Source organism: Candida tropicalis (assembly GCF_000006335.3).
Source record: "Candida tropicalis MYA-3404 genomic scaffold supercont3.4, whole genome shotgun sequence".
NCBI lineage: Eukaryota > Fungi > Ascomycota > Pichiomycetes > Serinales > Debaryomycetaceae > Candida > Candida tropicalis.
The window spans coordinates 465,738-484,687 of NW_003020056.1; the positions used below are offsets into that span (position 1 = coordinate 465,738).

The window sequence follows — 18,950 nt, forward strand, 5'->3', positions numbered from 1 at the left end:
AATACGAGTCAGATTCATCAGAATATATTGCCCCAAAGATAGATCTAGAGTTTATTGAAGTTGAATCACCTAGTGTTGATACTAGTAATAATAATGCTGATGACAATGATGACGATGAACAAGTAGTTCAGGATGAGGATGAACCTAACAATGAAGAGTTTGAGTTTCCATTATTTGCCAGTGCGATGACAATGGATCCTACACCTGATACCAAGCTGGAAGAAAGAGGTAGAACTAAAGAAGTGGGAATAATGAAAGTGTCACTTCGTGAACAATCAGAAGAAAGAATAGATAATGAAAGACCAGAAAGTTATTATTTTGCCAAATATTCAGATAAAGAAAAGAAACAGTTTGAAGAATGTTGTGTAACATATAATGATATTTTCAGTCAGTTATATATTGTGGATTCACAACCTTGGAAATGTCTTGATTTGAATAAATATAATGCTAAAGTTGAAATTGAACTTAATAAACAAAAGGAAAAGAAGAAGAAAAAGAATAGACCAGGTAAAAAGAAAAGAGATGTTAAAGTAGCTTGCCGTCAACGTAAATTGGAAAGAGCTAAATTGAAGAAATTGGAGGAAGATGAGAAGAAGAAACAATTGAAAAAACAAAAGTATCAAAAGAAATCATTTGGTAAATATAACAATACAAAGAGGAAACCGAACACTCTCAGAGGAGAAGGAGGAGGAGCAAAGAAACGACAACCACCACAACAATCACAACAATCGAAACCGAAATATAGAACTGAGTAGAATTTATAGTGAATAATATGGCATCATCTCAACCGTTAGAAACAGTGGCAGATCAGATCAGATCAGATCAGAACGAACGAACGAACAACAACCAAAAAAAAAAAATCCAAAGAAATTGAAAAAAAAAAAAGATCGCGTTGAAATAAAGAACCAGTGTGTCAACTTCAACTCTACTTTAACTTGATAGTATAATTTGTTTATCTATATATACATATCATGACATCCCAAGTTGAAGACGTACCAATCAATGAACTTGAAGATTTTGAAGCTTTCTTAGAGCATGATTTCAAAGCAGAACAATTTGCCAATGAGTTAATAATAGCTACTAATGGACACGATAACCCAGAATTGGATCTAACTACACCAATCAAAAAATTAACATTTGATATAGATGAATGTGATAAAAGAATATCCAAGATTTCTTCTTCTAATTATGAATCATTAATTTCTAATTTTCAAAAAATTACAGAGTGTAAACAAATTTTGACTAATCAATTGAATCCAAGTTTAGAACGAGTCAATGCACCATTTCAAAGAATTAAAAAAGAAATTATTGAACCATATGATGAAGCTGTGAAATTAAATAATGCATTGAAAAAAATTCATTTGACTTTGGAATTATTACGTAGTACGAGTTTTTTCATTTTTATTATTCAACAAATTGAAGAATTGACAGATTCTTTAAATGATAAAGATTTGGTAAGATTAGCAAAATTACATATCCAAATTAAGAATTTATATGAAAATGCTAGTAAAGAAAAGAGTAGTGAGGTAAATGTATTGTCTATTAAAATCATTCGTGATTATCAATCAAATGCAATTGCTAAAAGAACAAGTTTAATTAAACAATGTATTAATGTGATAAATGGTGATTTCAATCATCTTTCCACTTTGGAATATAAAAACCAAAAATTACATTCAAATTTATCTGCATTGTATATATTAGATAAGAATGAGTTTTTTGAAGTTTTTGAACGTTCAACAATTACTCGACAGGTTCAAACAGGTTCTGCTCAATTATCCCGAGCGCTACAATCACCAAGAAATTTCACCGCTATAATGTCTGAAGTCAAAGAAGCATCAACTGAATATTTTGGTAAATTGACAAATCTGTTGAGTAATTGGACCACTGGTAATGATGATAATGATGATAATGAAAATTCTACATTACTATCTGTTATTTTGGCAAAATACAAGGTTGAAGCCATATCAGATTTGTATTGGATTCAATTAAATCAGAAATTCAAAAAGAATATCGTTGCTTCAATGGCTAGAGGAGGACCAATTGCCAAAAACTTGAAAGTATACTCAAAGGGCATAAATGCTTCAGTTCAAGAAATGTTTAAATCACGAGCAGAGGGGGAATTGTTACTAGACTCATTAGCAATGATTGACTATAAATAGGTCAGGCATATATAACTACATATATATATATATCAAATTTTGTTCTTTTATTTCATTTTAAGTTTTATACAGTATACACAAATTATACACCAACAAGTATAAGTTAGTATTCGTTTTTATTTTTTCATTTTGTCAGTGGCTTTGGTCTTCAGGTTTCGTTCTAAATAACGTCATTCTGTGGAGTTTATTCTTTTTTTTTTTTAAAAAAAAAAATAGAAAAATATATCTATAGATATAAAACAACAAATAACGATATATTTATAAGCACTAAACGTTTCATGGGTAAACACTCTATTGAGTAACTTTTGATTTCAAGGAAGTCAAGAAATCTCTATAAGAAGCTTCGCTTCCGGTTTTGTCCTCTACCAAACAACTTGAGGCCCACATTCTCAAAGCCATCAAGTCACGTTGTTGAGAAATTTCAATTGGTTCATTAGATGAAGCACCAACAACGACATAAAGATTCTTCCACACAATTGAGTCATTTTGTTCTCTGATCTTGCCAATAATTTGACGGACTCTATAGTTGAACTCGGATTCTTCAAGAGAATATTCAGGTAATTCGGTCTTACCAGTTGGGATTTCGTACAAGTTTTCAGTTCCGAATAAATCTTGAACTAAACCTGGAACAACATTACCGGAAACCCACAAGAACAATTCACTACCATTGTCAATCAAGTACAAACCATAGTTCTCCCAGGATGCTTTGGAATCGTTGATAGGTTCTGGGAGAACAACATCAATTTCAGCAGCAGCACTGTCTTCATCTTCTTCATCTTTAACACCAGGTAAGCCACAGGCATCTGGCATATTGTGTAATGAATAAACAGTTGGATAAATAGATTTAATCAATTGAGGAATTGGCAAGGAACCCAAGTTGTTCAATGCGGCAGCTCTGTGATCTGATGGAACCCTTTCACCTCTAAAGGCCAAGTGCTTGGTTAAACAGAACAAAAGTAATGGCAACATTCTCAAGTTGGTAGAAATTTGCAATGGTGATGCCCCTGAAACATTTCCTGCAACCAATTCCTTTCTGTAAATGTTTAAAATATCAACAACTTTTGCAATCAAGAATTCTCTAGCCTCTGGCAAAGAACTAGCCAAAGCCTTTTCGATAGCCTTATGAGTGAAGTAGTTTGTGATGGCCAATTGGTCAGCAGAAGCATAAATGTCAACCAATTTGGAGGATGTTGGCAAGGCCAAGTTCATGACTCTGATTCTTCTTTCTCCGAAACATGTGGAGTGTAATACAGCAGCTTGGAAGTAAACTATAGGCTTGCTGATGGTTTCTTCTATCGACATTTCAATAAGATATGATTGGTCTCTTGGGAATGTTGGGAATGAACACAAATCAGATGATCTGTTGAAGAAATTACCATAGAAGGAAGACATTCTAAATCCAGTAGATCCTCTGACTCTCAAGACGGCTTCAAGAGCAATATCTTGAGATAAGTGGTCACTGACTTCCTTTGATAATTTAGCAACATCTTCGTATTTGTTGCTTGTCCAGGCTGGGTAAAAGTGTGTTTGACCAGCAGTGTATCTAGCAAGATTAGACAAAGTGGCAACATCTTGGTATGCAGAAGAAGTCAAGAACAAATCAACAGTAACTTGGGAAGAGTTACAAGTAACAGCAAATGACTTATAGAAACTATCAGCTGGAGTTAACAAAGCCTTGGCTTCTTTAGCCTTACCAGCAACACTGGCTTCATCTCTGACACTTAACTTACCTTCACCAATATTTGGTAAAGAAGCAGCAAAACAGACCAATTTACCACCAATATTGCTAATCATCTTGTGACCAGCTTTCAAAGCTGGACCTAAAGCAAAACCTTGGTTGGCATTGTTTTCAAAGTAGGTTGGGAAGTCCAACAACATTTTCTCAATAGCTTCTCTGTTTTCGTCCAAGTTGACCAACAAACCATCTGGAGATGGCAAGAATGGTTCGTCAATATCAGCAACAACCAATACTTCAGTTCCTTCTAAACCTTCGTTGAAACGGATGTAGTGCAAGTTGGAATCGACCCCAATAAAGGAAACTCTGGCAGTCTTGTTTTCATTTGGAATTCTGTCTAAACTTTCCAAGATAGTTCTGGTAATGGTGCCAGTTAAACCGCTTTGAATGGCGTGAACAGAAACATCAATGATGAAGGTGTAAACAATTGGTTGTGGAGCTCTAGCCATATATTCTTTTGGAGCAACAAATTCAACAACGGAATGGTTCAATTCAACTCTATCAAACTTGTTCTTTACTTGACCGCTTATTTCATCGTAATCAAATGCACTAGGAATATCATTCAACAAGTTACAGAAATTACATCTCCAACGTCTACCATTTTCAGCCAAGGTAACAAACGGGTTGATGTAACCACGACAACGACGACATCTGCTAATGACAGTGTCAGAAGTGACTGGGATATTTTCATCTTCAATTTTCAATGCATTGTAAGGATTAACAACAATTGCCAATGGTAACTTTGATTTCTTCAAAAGTGATGAATTAGTTGGGATAACATTCAAAGTAGATCTAAAGTATTCTGGAGTGGCATTTGCAGTCTTGGATCCTGGAATCAAAGTGGCACTATCAGCTAAAGTGATTGGTGGTGGTGGGAATGACAATTCTGCAATTGGTGGAGGAAGGTCCCTGGATAAATCAGTGGTATATATCGCATTCAATGGAACACCAGAAGCAATATTGTTTGGTTGGCCATAGGCACCATATGCTGCACCTCCAGCTGCACCGGCTGCTGGTGGAATACCGCCCATACCTTGTCCATATACACCAGTATTTTGTCCAGGTTGAGGTTGGTATGGATCATAATTAAGACGTGGTGATTGTTGGGCTTGGGCCGGTTGTTGCTGGTAAGCAAACTGTGAAACAGGAGCACCTCCAACGGCAGGGGAACCACCAACATTCATTTGTTGAAATTGATTTTGCATTTGATCAACCCCATAAGGCAGTTGTTGTTGTGGTTGTTGTTGTTGTTGTTGTTGGGCCATTTGTTGCTGCTGGAATTGATTTGGAACAGGTGGTGGGGCTGCTGCTCCAGCTCCAGCAGCATACTGTGGTTGTGGATATGCTCTTCTTCTACCAGACATTACTTTATACTAATCCTGAGAAAAGAAAAATTGGGAGTAGTAGTGATTGATGATAAAGTTTATGCAAAAAAAAAAAAATGACAACTACGTTGATAATCTTTTTCTCAAGCCTTTGGAAATCGTCTCGCTCTGAGATTTTGTCGTACACTTGTTTTCTTTTTTCTTTTAGGTTTTTTTTTTTTTTTTCAGTGGAATTTTTCTCTTCTGGGCTTTTTTTTTTTCATGGTACGTGGTCAAAACAATTTTTCTTTACATTTTGTACACGCATTACACTTGGTAGTGCCTTGCGTCACGTGAACTTTAGTCATCTTGTGGAGCAATTAATGCAAGGTATTTTTCAGATAATGATTTAAAGTTATTGAAAATTTTTTATAAAATTATGCTGTTTTCTTCTTTTAATAAATTCAATTCATATCTACGATCATCTGAAACTAATCGTCCTATTGAAATGTCAGAAGCAGAGGAAAGAATAGAAGTCCAGGATTCAAAGCTCCCAGTTGATAACTCCATCAATAGAAAACTCAAGGATATTGCTGCAGGGTTTGTTGGTGGTGCAACTCAGGTGTTAATTGGGCAGCCATTTGATTTGATAAAAATTAAATTACAAACCACCGATGCAAGCTCATCAGTACAAGTAATTAAAAATGTTATCAAAAATGAGGGAATATTGGCATTTTATAAAGGTACATTACCCCCATTATTTGGTGTGGGGGTTTGTGTGTCACTTCAATTTTATGGATTCCATGAAACAAAAAGACAAATACTACAATATACTGGACAACCAAGCTTGAACTTATGGCCACAAACATATATAGCTGGTGCAATGGCAGGTGTGGTTAATACTCCAGTGACATCCCCAGTAGAACAATTGCGTATTTTGAGTCAATCATCAGACAAACCTGTGTCCTTGCGTGAAACTGTAGCCAAGATCTACAAAGAACAAGGTGTTGTTCATGGAATATATAGAGGGTTTGGTATAACATTACTTCGAGAAATTCAAGCATATGGGGTTTGGTTTATGACGTATGAAACCTTGATTCAAAAAATAATTGACTTGCAACATTACAAGAGCCGTGATCAGATCAGTACACCAGAATTGTTAGCCAGCGGTGCCCTTGCAGGTAATGCATTATGGCTTCTGTCGTATCCCTTGGATGTTATCAAAACCAACGTTCAAAGTGATGGGTTTGGCAAGGATAGTAAGTTTAATGGCAGTGCCTTAAAAGCAACCAAGTACATATTTTCGCATCACGGACTTACAGGTTTCTGGAGAGGTATTGTTCCATGTTTGTTGAGAGCAGTACCGTGTAGTGCTGGTACTTTTGCTAGTGTCGAGTTGGCTTTGCGTTTAATGGGTTAAGTAGAGTTAATACAGTTTCTATTTATAATTATTCATTTTTGCAGTTTTATGTTTTTCACTTTTCTTCAATTTTTGGTTGCGATATTCAAGTAAAATTCTAATAAAAAGAATAATCTGTCGGTCAAAGGAATATTATTGTAAACTATATTACCTGATTATACGAGATTATAAATTATATGCATAAAACTTCCATGGCCTAAGTAATATCTTGATCTAATGACGTTTGCAACTGTATCATTTATCACTTAGTGAAAATCATCCCTCACGTGATTTTTTTTTTCTATTTCTTTTTTTTTTTCTTCTCCTCACCTCCTCAGATAAAAATGATTCCTCATTTACTTTTAGAACCAATAGCATTGCTTGCCATTACCACTTCAACACAGAATAGAAATAAATGTTATCAGTACAAAAATCCAAACCATTAATATCACAGTCTACAATTAAATTTGTGGTCAGATTTTTATGGAACTCCAAGAATGGTGTCTCTAAGAATATACCACCTCGTCAACAACAGTCGGAAAACATTGCTTTAGCAGATGCGTTAAATTTATTGGTAAAATCAACAGAAGAAGTGAAACGTCCCTCTTTATACGACTCATTAACTCAAGGTCCAGTAGAAGAGCAGTTGAATAGTGTCAAAGTGAAAATTTCAGAAACGCAAACACACGTGTCTGATCAGCTCATTGCTAATATTTTACAAGGTATTAAATCATCAAATATTGATTCATTACAAGAAAAAATCAACTATTCACAACTATATGAAATGAATTCCCGTGATTTGAGTTCATATATTGCTGGAATAACTTCAGAGCAGACTTTGTTTGAAATTTTGGAAACATTCTATAACCATAAGAAACTAAATATTCGTGTATTGACTAACGTGTTATTGAATAAGAACCTCAAACATTTGGAGAAGTCACCAATTAGCCATTTGCAACTAAGGGAATATACCGAGTTTAATAGTTTGGATATTACCAAGCTCGAGATAATTTTATTAAAGAAATATCATGATTTGAAACAACCTTTGAACGTTATAAGGTTATTGAAACAGAATTTGGATTCAAAATATGTTCCTTTGATTAAATCACAAGAGTTGCCACCATTCTATGAACGTATTATATGGAGATTTGTGTTTGAATATTTGAAACAGTACAAAGAGTTGCATTACATTGAACAATTGAACAACATAAAGTCAAGTTTTATCATCTGGGAAGCTAGCACGAAGAACAGTAACTTGGTGGCTAGGGACATTCTTGCATTCCACAAGGATTTGAATGAATTACAGAAACACTTTTTAAAAATTGCTAGTGCTGATAACTTGTCACATATTCAATTAAGACGACTCAAGAGAATGTCAATCAAATATAAGATTTCTCGCTTAGACCCAGTTGATACTGCACTTTATGAAGGTTTGAATGATGTTTTGGAGAGTGAGTTTAATCCCTTGCAGTCGACAGAACAGTTGCAGGCCGACGAAGAGTCAGTACGTAAAGTGTATGTATAGTAGCGTATGTTAAATATATTAAGAATGCATAATCTGGGGGGGGTGGCTATCTCTGAGATACACCATTCCAACTGCTCTATCAGGGTATTTAGCGCTAAGGAATTTTTTATTATTAGTTTCCTTGCCGGTACCGCTCGCTTGATATAGCCTTTTTCATAAACCGATAAATTGACAACCCCGAGAAAAAAAAAAAAAATAAATTACCCCAATAATACAAATCTGTTGAAAAAATACAAAAAATAAAAAAACCTGGGCATAAATCTATCTATAAATTGAAACACTTTTCTGCTGAAATTTCCACCCAACAAATATATACTTTTGATATTTTTCCTTAATTACAGATCAAGAATGAAAGTAATTACCGATAAACAAGTTTCACAATTCTTGGATGGACATCTTACCAAGGAATCAATTATTGAAAAATTTCAACCAACTTTACTTAAAAGTTTAACCACTTATTCTCAAAATTCAGATGCAATTGTACCACCACGAACCGTTCAACTGACAAATAATCCTAATTCAGACACAACCCATATCTACATGCCTTGTATTTCTCCAGATGAAGTAGGAATCAAAGTGATTAGTGGTGGACCAGGAAACAACACCAAAGGGTTAGGTTTTCAAGGTTGCGTATTGATCATGGACGAAATCACCGGTCAATTACAAGCTGTATTGAATGCTAATACCTTGACAGCTTTTAGAACTGCATTGGCCAGTACTTTGGGTTTGATTAAAAAGATTCCTTTAGAACAAGATATCCTTCCCAAGATTACTGTTTTTGGGGTTGGATTACAGGCTTACTGGCATGTCAAACTTGCATTGATCTTATATCAAGGGAAAATCACTCAAGTCAATATATTGAATCGTACGTTGAAGAATGCTGAAACTTTGGCCGAAAAGCTTTCACTGGAGTTTGGAAATGATATAAAATTCAATGCATACCTGTACCAAGATGAAGCTCTGGGATTTATACCACATGTCAGAAATAGTTCAATTATATTTGGATGTACTCCAGCTACAAATCCTATAATTAAAAAGGATTATTTGAATCAAGATCCTCATATTCCTAAATTCATCTCTTTGATTGGATCATATAAACCTCACATGATTGAGTTAGATTTGGATTTATGTAAAAGTTTGAAACAAAAAGGTGTAGCCATTATTGTGGATTCAAGAGAACATACCTTACATGAGGCTGGTGAGTTGATCCAAGCTGAATTTACTAGCGATCAATTGATTGAAATCCATGAGTTAAATGTTGAAAATGCTACCAAGGTAACCGATGATTCTACCAATCTCACAGTCCAAAAGATTGTTGGATTATCTATCATGGATCTTAGTATGGGTAAGCTTGTTTACAATGAGATTGGAACCGATGCAGTAGTCATTGACGATTTTTAATAGGTAGACAGGATTAATGTGATAAAATAATAATAATAAACACTGTAAAGCAAATAATAATAAATGACTTAGATCGCGCACCCACGCGGCTTGCAGGAACTCACTGATGATTAGAAAAAAAGAAACTCTGCTCTCAACCTCTTTCTTTTTTTCTCTCTTTTTCTTCTTCTTTTACTCTTCCTATCATCCACTTCGTATCTCCATCAGACATGGGCTTTACTAACGAAACTCAAGCCTTACTTGGAGGCGATTCCTTGTCATGCTTGAATAAGAAAAAGTCCAACACCAAGAGAAACTTATCCTACTTTCTCAACATCATAACTGTATCTATCATTGCATATTTATGTTTTTTCTCAACTAATAACAACAACAAGAAGAATGCTCCACCAACAGTAGATCCTCATAAGAAAAAGAATATCATCATGATGGTCACGGATGGTATGGGACCTGCCAGTTTATCCGCAGCCAGATCATTCAGACAGTTCCGTGATAAACTTGCCATCAACGATATTTTAACTCTTGATCAGTATCTTATTGGATCTTCAAGAACCAGATCATCCAGCAGTTTGGTGACAGATTCTGCTGCCGGAGCCACTGCATTCTCATGTGCCATGAAATCATACAATGGTGCCATTGGTGTTGCCTCAGATAAATCCCCATGTGGTACCATTTTAGAAGCATTGAAGTTGCAAGGTTACTATACTGGTTTAGTTGTGACTACTAGAATCACCGATGCCACTCCAGCTGCATTCAGTTCCCACGTTGATTACAGATTCCAGGAAGATTTGATTGCCCAACACCAATTGGGAGAGTACCCATTTGGCCGTGCCGTCGATCTCATTTTGGGTGGTGGTAGATGCCATTTCTTGCCTGCCTCTAAAGGCGGATGTCGTGGTGATGATAGAGATTTGATTGAAGAGTACAGCAAAACATGGCAATATGTTGGCGACAGAGAACAGTTCGACCAGCTTCAAGGCGGTAAAAATGTCTCCTTGCCATTATTGGGTTTGATTGCCAATACCGACATTCCATATGCTATTGATCGTAACGAAACAGAATACCCATCGTTGGCAGAACAAGTAAAAGTTGCCTTGACTGCGTTGTCAGATGCTACCAAGGATTCGGACCAAGGGTTTTTCTTGCTCATTGAAGGGTCCAGAATCGACCATGCAGGACACCACAACGACCCTGCTGCCCAAGTTAGAGAAGTGTTGGCCTATGACGAAGCGTTTGAAGAAGTCATCAAGTTCATTGACTCCAGTGATGTGGAAACTGTTGCTATTTCTACCAGTGACCACGAAACCGGTGGTTTGGTTGTTGCCAGACAAGTTTCTGAAAACTATCCAGATTACTTGTGGTATCCAGAAGTGTTATTGAACAGCACCCATTCTGGTGATTACTTGGCTCACAAGATTGCAGACTACAAGAACAAAGACGATTCTACTAAGCTCACAAAATTCATCAAACACGAAATTTTGGAAAATGATTTGGGAGTCAGTGACTACACTGATAAAGAGGTACAAGCTATTCTTGACAAGGCCAATGATCCAGCTAACTTGTTGTATGTGTTGAACAATATTGTGTCCCTCAGGGCGCAAATCGGATGGACCACCCATGGCCACTCTGCAGTTGATGTCAATATCTATGCTCACACCAATTCCCCTGCCATCAAAGCCAAATTGGAATCAGCCCGTGCATACCATGGATTAACAGGAAACCATGAAAATATTGAAATTGGTGCTTTCATGGAAGAAATCACCGGATCAAGTTTGAGTCGTGTTACTGAATTGATCAGAAAAACCGAACACTCACCAGGTAGCAACAACAACAACAACAAAGAGGTGTTTAATGCTGATGCCTTCCATGGTAATATTTAAATAGGTGCTTGATGATGATATAGATTAGTTAATATAGGGTTATCGTAGTTTATTTGTCGTGTTTCACTTTTTTTTTATTTTCATTTCGGAAGATATGGGTATCTATTTAAAGCTCTCATCCTGATTTGCGGTTTTCGGAATATTAATAGACAATGGGTAACAGCCTTGCGCTATATTATTTTATGCGTGGCTATCTCAATGGAAAAAATAATAAAACGAACAGGAAGGACAGTTTTTGTGTAATAACAGTTTTTGGATCTTGCAGTTATTCCACGGATATTCAAACTAAAAGAATTTGTTTTCTCTCTGTATAATTGTATTGAACTTCCTTGTCGTCAGATTCCTGTACGAGGAATCATCAGTCAACGCTTTTACAGATGCAGTTGGGCCTGAGAAGGGATAAAACAAAAGTTTCATGCTTATTTCTTTCACTTGACAGCTGACCGCTGCAATTGAATCTTCAAACGGCATAGCAAACCGTCAGATAAAATTTAATTCAAATAATGAATTATGAATCATCATGGACACCTCTTAGATTCATTGTAGTTGGCCAATATCCGAAGTATCTCTAGAACGGTTAGACGGAACAACAAAGAGAAAAAAGCGGAGAACATCATGGGCAAAGATTCACTATTTTTCTTATTCTACTATTTTTTTTTTTAATTGACTGAAGAGATCATAAACTTGAGCTAATCATGATGAATGGGTAGTGTACATTTTGTTGAGTGAAAAGAAAAAAGTGAACATTTACTCTTAAACAATAAAAGAGCAACAAAAGCATGAAGATCCCATCCCATAGTTGTTTTTTATTCATTCTCAATAGTTTCCATGGAAAAAGTTTTCCGCTGTTCTGTTCTTATTCGTGTTTTGCTGCCTGCTGAAAAAGAAAAGACGAACCAATACCCGCATAGACGCTAAATTCCTACACTAAACGCCTGAACCAGGAGAACCCATTTCGGAAGTCACATGTGGCTCACTTTTAGCCCATTGTTTTGCTTTTCCTCTTTTTTGCACATTTCGCAGTATAGGTTGCTTTATCATCAGAGTGTATACTGCATCCGAAAGAGAAATTCCATTCACTTGGCAGATACGTATCTGATGACTGAAAAACGCAAAAGGAATAAACTGAAAAAAAAAAAATACCTCAACTATTATAAATAGCATCCTTTATTCCCCCTTTTTACTAATTATTCCGTTTGTATATATTTATTGTTTGTACTATTAATTATAGGTCCTTTAGTCTTTTTTTTATTGTTTTCGAATCTCAGTTCAATTCATACAATCACCTGTTCATTGCAAATTCAAATTCAAATTCAAATTCAAATTCTACTTTTATTGATTCGCAACCTTTAATTATTTCCTTAATCCACTCAATTGCAAAATAATGTCTATACACGAAGATAGTTCTGATTCAGAAAGTGTCAGACAGGATTTCAATCCAACTGCCTTTCAACCGGATCTTGAAGCACAATCCATCAACTCATCTGATTCTCAACCATCCCTTAAAACAGCCGATCTACCTTTAAAAATCACTAGAACAGAAACCAAAAAGTCTTTAGCTGACTTGGGTATGACCTCCTCTATCCCCCATCCAGATTTAAATGCTCCACCAGTTGAAAACCCAATTTTCCCAGAAGAATATACTTTGGAAACCACCACTGGTTTGGTCCCTGTTGTTACTTTACAATCATTGGGTAGAGTAAAAACCATCGCCGAAGGTGAAGGGGAAGAAGCCGAAGAAAAATTATCTAAACTTGAAGGCTTGGATCCAGAAATTGAGTTTGTTACTTTCACGGTGGGGGACCCGGAAAACCCACACAACTGGTCCATGACCATCAAATGGTTTTACACCTTCCTTATCTCCATGTTTGTTATTTCTGCTGCTTACGGTTCTAGTTGTCTTTCTGCTGGTCTTTTTACCATTAACGATAAATTCCATGTGCTGACTGAAGTTTCTACTTTGACTGTTTCATTGATGGTTCTTGGTTTCAGTTTCGGTCCTTTGATTTGGGCTCCTATGTCTGAACAAGTCGGTAGAAGACCAACTTATTTCATCTCGTTTGGTTTGTATGTTATTTTCAACATCCCATGTGCTTTGTCTAATAATCTTGGGGGTGTGATTGTCTGTCGTTTCTTGTGTGGTGTTTTCGCCTCTTCTGCTTTGACCATTGCCGGTGCCAGTTTGGTCGATATCCATAATGAAACCAGAGGTCTTGCCTTGGCTTTCTTCAGTTTCTGTCCTTATTCCGGTCCAGTTATTTCTTTGATTACCGGTGGTTTCATTGCTGTCGATACAAAGAGAATGGATTTGTTAGTTTGGGTTAATATGGCATTTGGTGGTGTTATGTGGATTATCATTAGTTTGATGCCAGAAACCTACGCCCCAGTCATTTTGAAAAAGAGAGCTCAAAGATTGAGAAAAGAAACCGGTAACCCTAAGATTATGACTGAACAAGAAGCTACTCCTATGTCATTCAAGGAAATGGTTAATCAAAACTTGGTTCTTCCATTGAAGTTTGTTGTCACTGAACCATTATTGGATTTGGTTTGTGCCTTTGTTGCTTTGATTTACGCTTACTTGTATGCTTTCTTCTTTGCCTACCCATACATTTTCAGTACCTTATACGGTTTTAAAGATGATAAAATTGGTTTGATGTTTATTCCTATTCTTATCGGTGCTTGTTTGGCTGTTACCACAACCTACTTGTTGGAAATTCAATATGGTAAAATGGTGAAGAAAAGAAGACCAGAACCAGAAGACAGATTATGGGGTGCCATGGTTGGTTCTCCATTCCCATGTATTGCCTTATTTATCTTGGGTGCCACTTCATATAAACATATTATTTGGGTTGGTCCAGCCTCTTCAGGTATTGCTTTCGGTTATGGTATGGTTTTGATTTACTATTCATTGAACAATTATATCATTGATACCTATGCCAAATACGCTGCTTCTGCCTTAGCCACCAAAGTGTTCTTGAGATCTGCTGGTGGTGCTGCTTTCCCATTATTTATCACCCAAATGTATGAAGGTTTGGGATTACAATGGGCTAGTTGGTTATTGGCCTTTGTTGCTTTAGCGATGGTGTTGATTCCATTCTCTTTCTACAAATTTGGTAAGACTGTTAGAGCCAAACTTTGTAAAGAAGATTATTCCGCTCAATTATAGACGTCGTTTTTTACTTTCCGTTTTATTTCACAATTACATATTTATATCCTTTTTCTGCATCATATACATAATAATTACTAAATAGGCATTTTATTTTTAATATTTCATTTCATTTATTAATATAAACAAAATAATTCGATAAGAACTTTGTGTACTGCTAGTAGATCACGATACTGTGAGATTCAGTTCTGCGAGAGAGAGAGAGCGAGAGAAAAAGAAACTTTCTCTAACAAAAAAAAAAAAGAAGAAAAAAATTCACACACAGCAAAGCGAGATTTTAATTTTATAGATAGCATAATCACCTACAACACACAAACCATATACGCCTTGTTTGATTTTACAAATGAGATGCTCATGGTATAGAATAGTGGATATTCTAGGCTTAGTTACTCTAGTGTATCTACCAATACTTGTCAAAGCTTCAGAAAATGCATCATTTCTGGAAGTGGTAGTGGAATTAGTACAGCCTGTTGATTTCTCACCTGTCATACCGGTCTTTGTTCTTTCAAATGACACTATTCCAGCATCTAATGAACTCCAACTATTGCTACTGCAATCGCCTGCTACACTGTATCCATCAGGAACATCCCAAGAACAACCTAGAAATGATTCTGTCTTGGATGATTGTCATTTCATGTCGTTTGAAGAGTGGAAAAAACAGAAAATTATAGAATCAAACAACACACCACCATCATCCCATTCCAACCAGTCTATTAATAATACAGATATAAAATTGGTCAATACAACTATTCATAAGAACTCTACGGCATCAAGCACAAATATAACTTTGGTTGAGGCTGATGGGAAAGTCTATAAAGATAAATTCAATTTTGCATCCGTTGATTGTGCTGCGACTATTGTTAAAACCAATGCTAAAGCCAAGGGTGCATCGGCAATACTCAAAGAAAATAAGGATTCATATCTATTAAACGAGTGTTCTGTGCCGAATAAATATGTGATTATAGAATTATGTCAGGATATTTTGGTGGATCTGGTGGTTATTGGGAATTTTGAATTTTTCTCATCCATGTTTAAAGATATCAGAGTCAGTGTAAGTGATAGATTCCCATCACAGGCTTGGAAAGAATTGGGTCAGTTTACAGCAGAGAATATTCGTGATGTTCAGAGTTTTAAAATACAGAACCCATTGATCTGGGCACGATATTTGAAATTAGAAATATTGAGTCACTATGGAAATGAGTATTACTGTCCAATATCAATCGTTAGAGTTCATGGTAAGACTATGATGGACGAATTCAAAGAAGATGAAGAAAAACTGAAAGAAAATTTAGAGAGAAAAGAAGTAGAAGGAGAAGAAGAAGTGGCAACACCACAAACCATAGAAAATGAAGACATTTTATTGATTAATCAATCAACATTAAATGAATGTCGTGTTATCATGCCTCATTTGCAATTGAATGAGTTTTTGAAAGATTTGAATACAACTGAAACAGAGCTGTGTGTGGTTGTTACTAGTGATTCCTGTGACCCACAAGCTAGTACCACACAAGTTTCATCAGCAACAGTTGCCACTCAAGAATCCATCTATAAGAATATAATGAAACGATTAGCCTTGTTGGAGTCAAATGCTACATTATCATTGCTTTACATAGAAGAGCAGCTGAAACTATTATCCACAGCATTTGCCAATTTAGAAAAACGTCAATCATCCAACTTCAATTCATTGATTAGTTCAGTTAACGTAACTTTGATTAACCAGTTGAATTCTTTTAAAGAATCATACAACAATCTCCATGATCAATATAATAACTTATTCAAAATTCAGCAAAATAGTCATCGACAAATCATGCTTGGAACAAACAAGAAAATAAACCAGTTAGTTAATGATTTGACATTCCAAAAACGAGTGTCGATATTTAATACCATTATCATTATATGTTTGCTAGTTTACGTGATACTCACTCGTGACGTTGATATCGAAATTCAAGAGGATCATGATATAGAAGAGGATGAAGAAGTGTTGGTTACTGATGAAAAAGAGATGGACTACCCAGAAGAAACACCTCTGAAACAGGAAACCGTATCATTATCATCCCCTTTTAATCCACAAAAGAAAAAGCTGAAAAAGCAACGTCAGAAAAGTTAATCAAAAAGTAAATATAAACTCATTAAAATTAGTTTCATCACATCTATATACTATAGTTACACAATTGTCTATTTACAGGTAATAATAAAAGAAGTAGCATCAGCACTTCTGATTATTAATTTTTATGCATCTATATATTTTTTTTTTTTTTTCATGCTGCCAGTTTCCAGGATTTTAGTAAGAATCTCTGGATCTTTCTTTATGATCGAATGATCTTTTGCTTCTTCTGTCATTACGACCACTTCCATATCCTCTATCATAGTTTCTGGAATTACCTCTACGGCCATATGACAAGTATCTATCATAGTCATCTCTATCATGACCTCTTGGACCATGATTTGAGGAACGAACACCTTCAAAATACTTTCTCAATGTTTGCTTAGAAAGTTTTCTTCTAAACACTTTAACGTACTGTTCATTTATCTTGGCTTCATCATCTTTGATAAGTCCACGGTACAACATAACACTGTTTTTAACCAACTTTTCAACATCCATTCTGTATTTACTTGCCAAACTTCCGAAATAAGCCATGGAAGCAATAAACAATTCACAGACGGCATCATAATCACTTTCAATTTTACCAACAAATTTCAATCTTTCAAATTCGACATCCTTGGATATAACTTGCTTATTAAATCCACCTTTAATATCTTTTTCCAATTGGCGAAGGAAAGGTTTATCAATACTGGTGGCAAATAAAAGAGCAGTACCATTGGCTCCATTTCTACCAGTTCTTCCCGCTTTATGGACATAATCTGCTGTATCATATGAAGGAGCCAATTGACAAACATGAGTAACACCTTTGACATCAATACCTCTAGCAACAACATCGGTGGCAAATAAAATAGTTCTGTCATGTTTCTTAAATCTGTTCAAAGCTCTTTGACGTTGAGACAGGGTTTTGTCACCATGAATAACTGCAGCACTATATTGGAAACTGCCATCAACAACATCACTTCCCATAACATCATCAAAGTATTGAGCAATCCAATCAACAGAAGTCTTGGTTGGTAAAAAGACAAGGACTCTGAAACTATCTTCAGTTTTCATAAGATTGGCCATGTACAGCACGAATGTTTCAATTTTATCAATACTATCTTCACATCTAACAACAATTTGGTGGACATTTTCATGAACATCGGCGTCGCCTGATTCAACGGTATTCAAGAACTCATACTTTCTGTGAATATGGACTTTAGCAAAATCTTCAATTTGTTCATTCAATGTAGCACTTAACAATAAAGATTTGAGTGGTTGTGGAGTGGTTCTACAATCTTTAAGCATGTCATTAATGTTGTCCAAATTTCTTTCAAACCCCGTGTCTAACAATTTATCAGCTTCATCATAAACACGGAAGTCAAGGTTGGAAAAACAACTACTGAAACGACGATTAGCTCTTAAATCAGCTTCCAATCTACCTGGGGTGGCAATAACAATTTTTTCAGGATATCTCACGTTAAAAACATTTGTTTGCTTACCAATGACCATTCCCAAACGAGGTCTGTGTCTTTCTGGCATTTGACGAATAATTTTCAAATATTCATTCTTGATTTGTAAAGCCAAGTCACGAGTTGGTGCAATAACAAGACTGCTAACACCTTTTTCTTTACTTCTCATAGCTCTGACTAAAGTTGGGATAATGAAAGCTAATGTCTTACCAGTACCAGTCTTTGCTCTACAAACCAAACCTTTTTCAGTGTTCAAAATTGGAAGTAAGGATTTTTGTTGAATAGGAGTTAATTTATGAAAGCCGGCATCTTCTAAAGCATCAAGAATAACATCATCTATAATTCCTTTGCCTCTAAACTCGGAAAACTCAACTGGTACAAATTCGGCAGATTTCAGGGATTCCAGTTCAGAACCTGTCAGTGATTTTGAATTAGATGTTGATTCTATTGTTGAACTTTCCTTGACATCTTCAACATTAGTTATTGGAACTTTGGTTTTAATAGTTGGAGCGGTGGCATTAAATGGGGTTGTTTCATTTTGGTTAACTATGGCATAGTGAAAACAACGAACATAACGTTGGGGATGACTAGCACATATCGTTTTTCTTAATGAAGAAACTGATCTTGAAACTGCAGATCTGCTGAACTTATTAAACATGAATAGTTGTTGATGTAGTTTAGCAATAAATCAAGAAGAAATAAAACCTGATCGGAAGTAACATGTAGACTCGTTTTATCTTTTTCTTTGTACTCGTTCCATCTCGGTTTGTCGCAGGTGAAAAATTTTCGTCGTGTGAAACCAACTAAAAGGTAATTTAATATATTAGTG

The 18,950-nt window shown here is 35.7% G+C and overlaps 10 protein-coding genes across 10 annotated transcripts; 8 read left to right on the forward strand and 2 right to left on the reverse strand. All coding sequences in view use genetic code 12, as the record gives it.

The window, feature by feature from the left end:
- Positions 1 to 185: 185 nt before the first annotated feature.
- Positions 186 to 755, forward strand: CTRG_03224 (uncharacterized protein; the record flags this gene model as incomplete). Its single annotated transcript, XM_002548881.1, has 1 exon — positions 186 to 755. One exon carries the CDS (start codon positions 186 to 188, stop codon positions 753 to 755), a length of 570 nt encoding a protein of 189 aa, XP_002548927.1.
- Positions 756 to 971: 216 nt separating this feature from the next.
- CTRG_03225 (Golgi transport complex subunit) lies at positions 972 to 2,159 on the forward strand (the record flags this gene model as incomplete). Its single annotated transcript, XM_002548882.1, has 1 exon — positions 972 to 2,159. One exon carries the CDS (start codon positions 972 to 974, stop codon positions 2,157 to 2,159), a length of 1,188 nt encoding a protein of 395 aa, XP_002548928.1.
- Positions 2,160 to 2,450: 291 nt separating this feature from the next.
- On the reverse strand, positions 2,451 to 5,258 carry SEC24 (COPII subunit; the record flags this gene model as incomplete). Its single annotated transcript, XM_002548883.1, has 1 exon — positions 2,451 to 5,258. The coding sequence occupies one exon, from the start codon at positions 5,256 to 5,258 to the stop codon at positions 2,451 to 2,453; it is 2,808 nt and encodes a 935-aa protein (XP_002548929.1).
- Positions 5,259 to 5,637: 379 nt separating this feature from the next.
- On the forward strand, positions 5,638 to 6,618 carry YMC2 (Ymc2p; the record flags this gene model as incomplete). The annotated part of the gene is made up of 1 exon (XM_002548884.1): positions 5,638 to 6,618. One exon carries the CDS (start codon positions 5,638 to 5,640, stop codon positions 6,616 to 6,618), a length of 981 nt encoding a protein of 326 aa, XP_002548930.1.
- A 394-nt stretch (positions 6,619 to 7,012) lies between these two features.
- CTRG_03228 (uncharacterized protein) lies at positions 7,013 to 8,122 on the forward strand (the record flags this gene model as incomplete). Its single annotated transcript, XM_002548885.1, has 1 exon — positions 7,013 to 8,122. The coding sequence occupies one exon, from the start codon at positions 7,013 to 7,015 to the stop codon at positions 8,120 to 8,122; it is 1,110 nt and encodes a 369-aa protein (XP_002548931.1).
- Positions 8,123 to 8,470: 348 nt separating this feature from the next.
- CTRG_03229 (uncharacterized protein) lies at positions 8,471 to 9,523 on the forward strand (the record flags this gene model as incomplete). Its single annotated transcript, XM_002548886.1, has 1 exon — positions 8,471 to 9,523. One exon carries the CDS (start codon positions 8,471 to 8,473, stop codon positions 9,521 to 9,523), a length of 1,053 nt encoding a protein of 350 aa, XP_002548932.1.
- A 209-nt stretch (positions 9,524 to 9,732) lies between these two features.
- Positions 9,733 to 11,400, forward strand: CTRG_03230 (alkaline phosphatase; the record flags this gene model as incomplete). The annotated part of the gene is made up of 1 exon (XM_002548887.1): positions 9,733 to 11,400. The coding sequence occupies one exon, from the start codon at positions 9,733 to 9,735 to the stop codon at positions 11,398 to 11,400; it is 1,668 nt and encodes a 555-aa protein (XP_002548933.1).
- A 1,384-nt stretch (positions 11,401 to 12,784) lies between these two features.
- On the forward strand, positions 12,785 to 14,566 carry TPO3 (spermine transporter; the record flags this gene model as incomplete). Its single annotated transcript, XM_002548888.1, has 1 exon — positions 12,785 to 14,566. The coding sequence occupies one exon, from the start codon at positions 12,785 to 12,787 to the stop codon at positions 14,564 to 14,566; it is 1,782 nt and encodes a 593-aa protein (XP_002548934.1).
- A 343-nt stretch (positions 14,567 to 14,909) lies between these two features.
- On the forward strand, positions 14,910 to 16,673 carry CTRG_03232 (uncharacterized protein; the record flags this gene model as incomplete). Its single annotated transcript, XM_002548889.1, has 1 exon — positions 14,910 to 16,673. One exon carries the CDS (start codon positions 14,910 to 14,912, stop codon positions 16,671 to 16,673), a length of 1,764 nt encoding a protein of 587 aa, XP_002548935.1.
- Positions 16,674 to 16,847: 174 nt separating this feature from the next.
- On the reverse strand, positions 16,848 to 18,779 carry MSS116 (ATP-dependent RNA helicase; the record flags this gene model as incomplete). Its single annotated transcript, XM_002548890.1, has 1 exon — positions 16,848 to 18,779. One exon carries the CDS (start codon positions 18,777 to 18,779, stop codon positions 16,848 to 16,850), a length of 1,932 nt encoding a protein of 643 aa, XP_002548936.1.
- Positions 18,780 to 18,950: the final 171 nt, after the last annotated feature.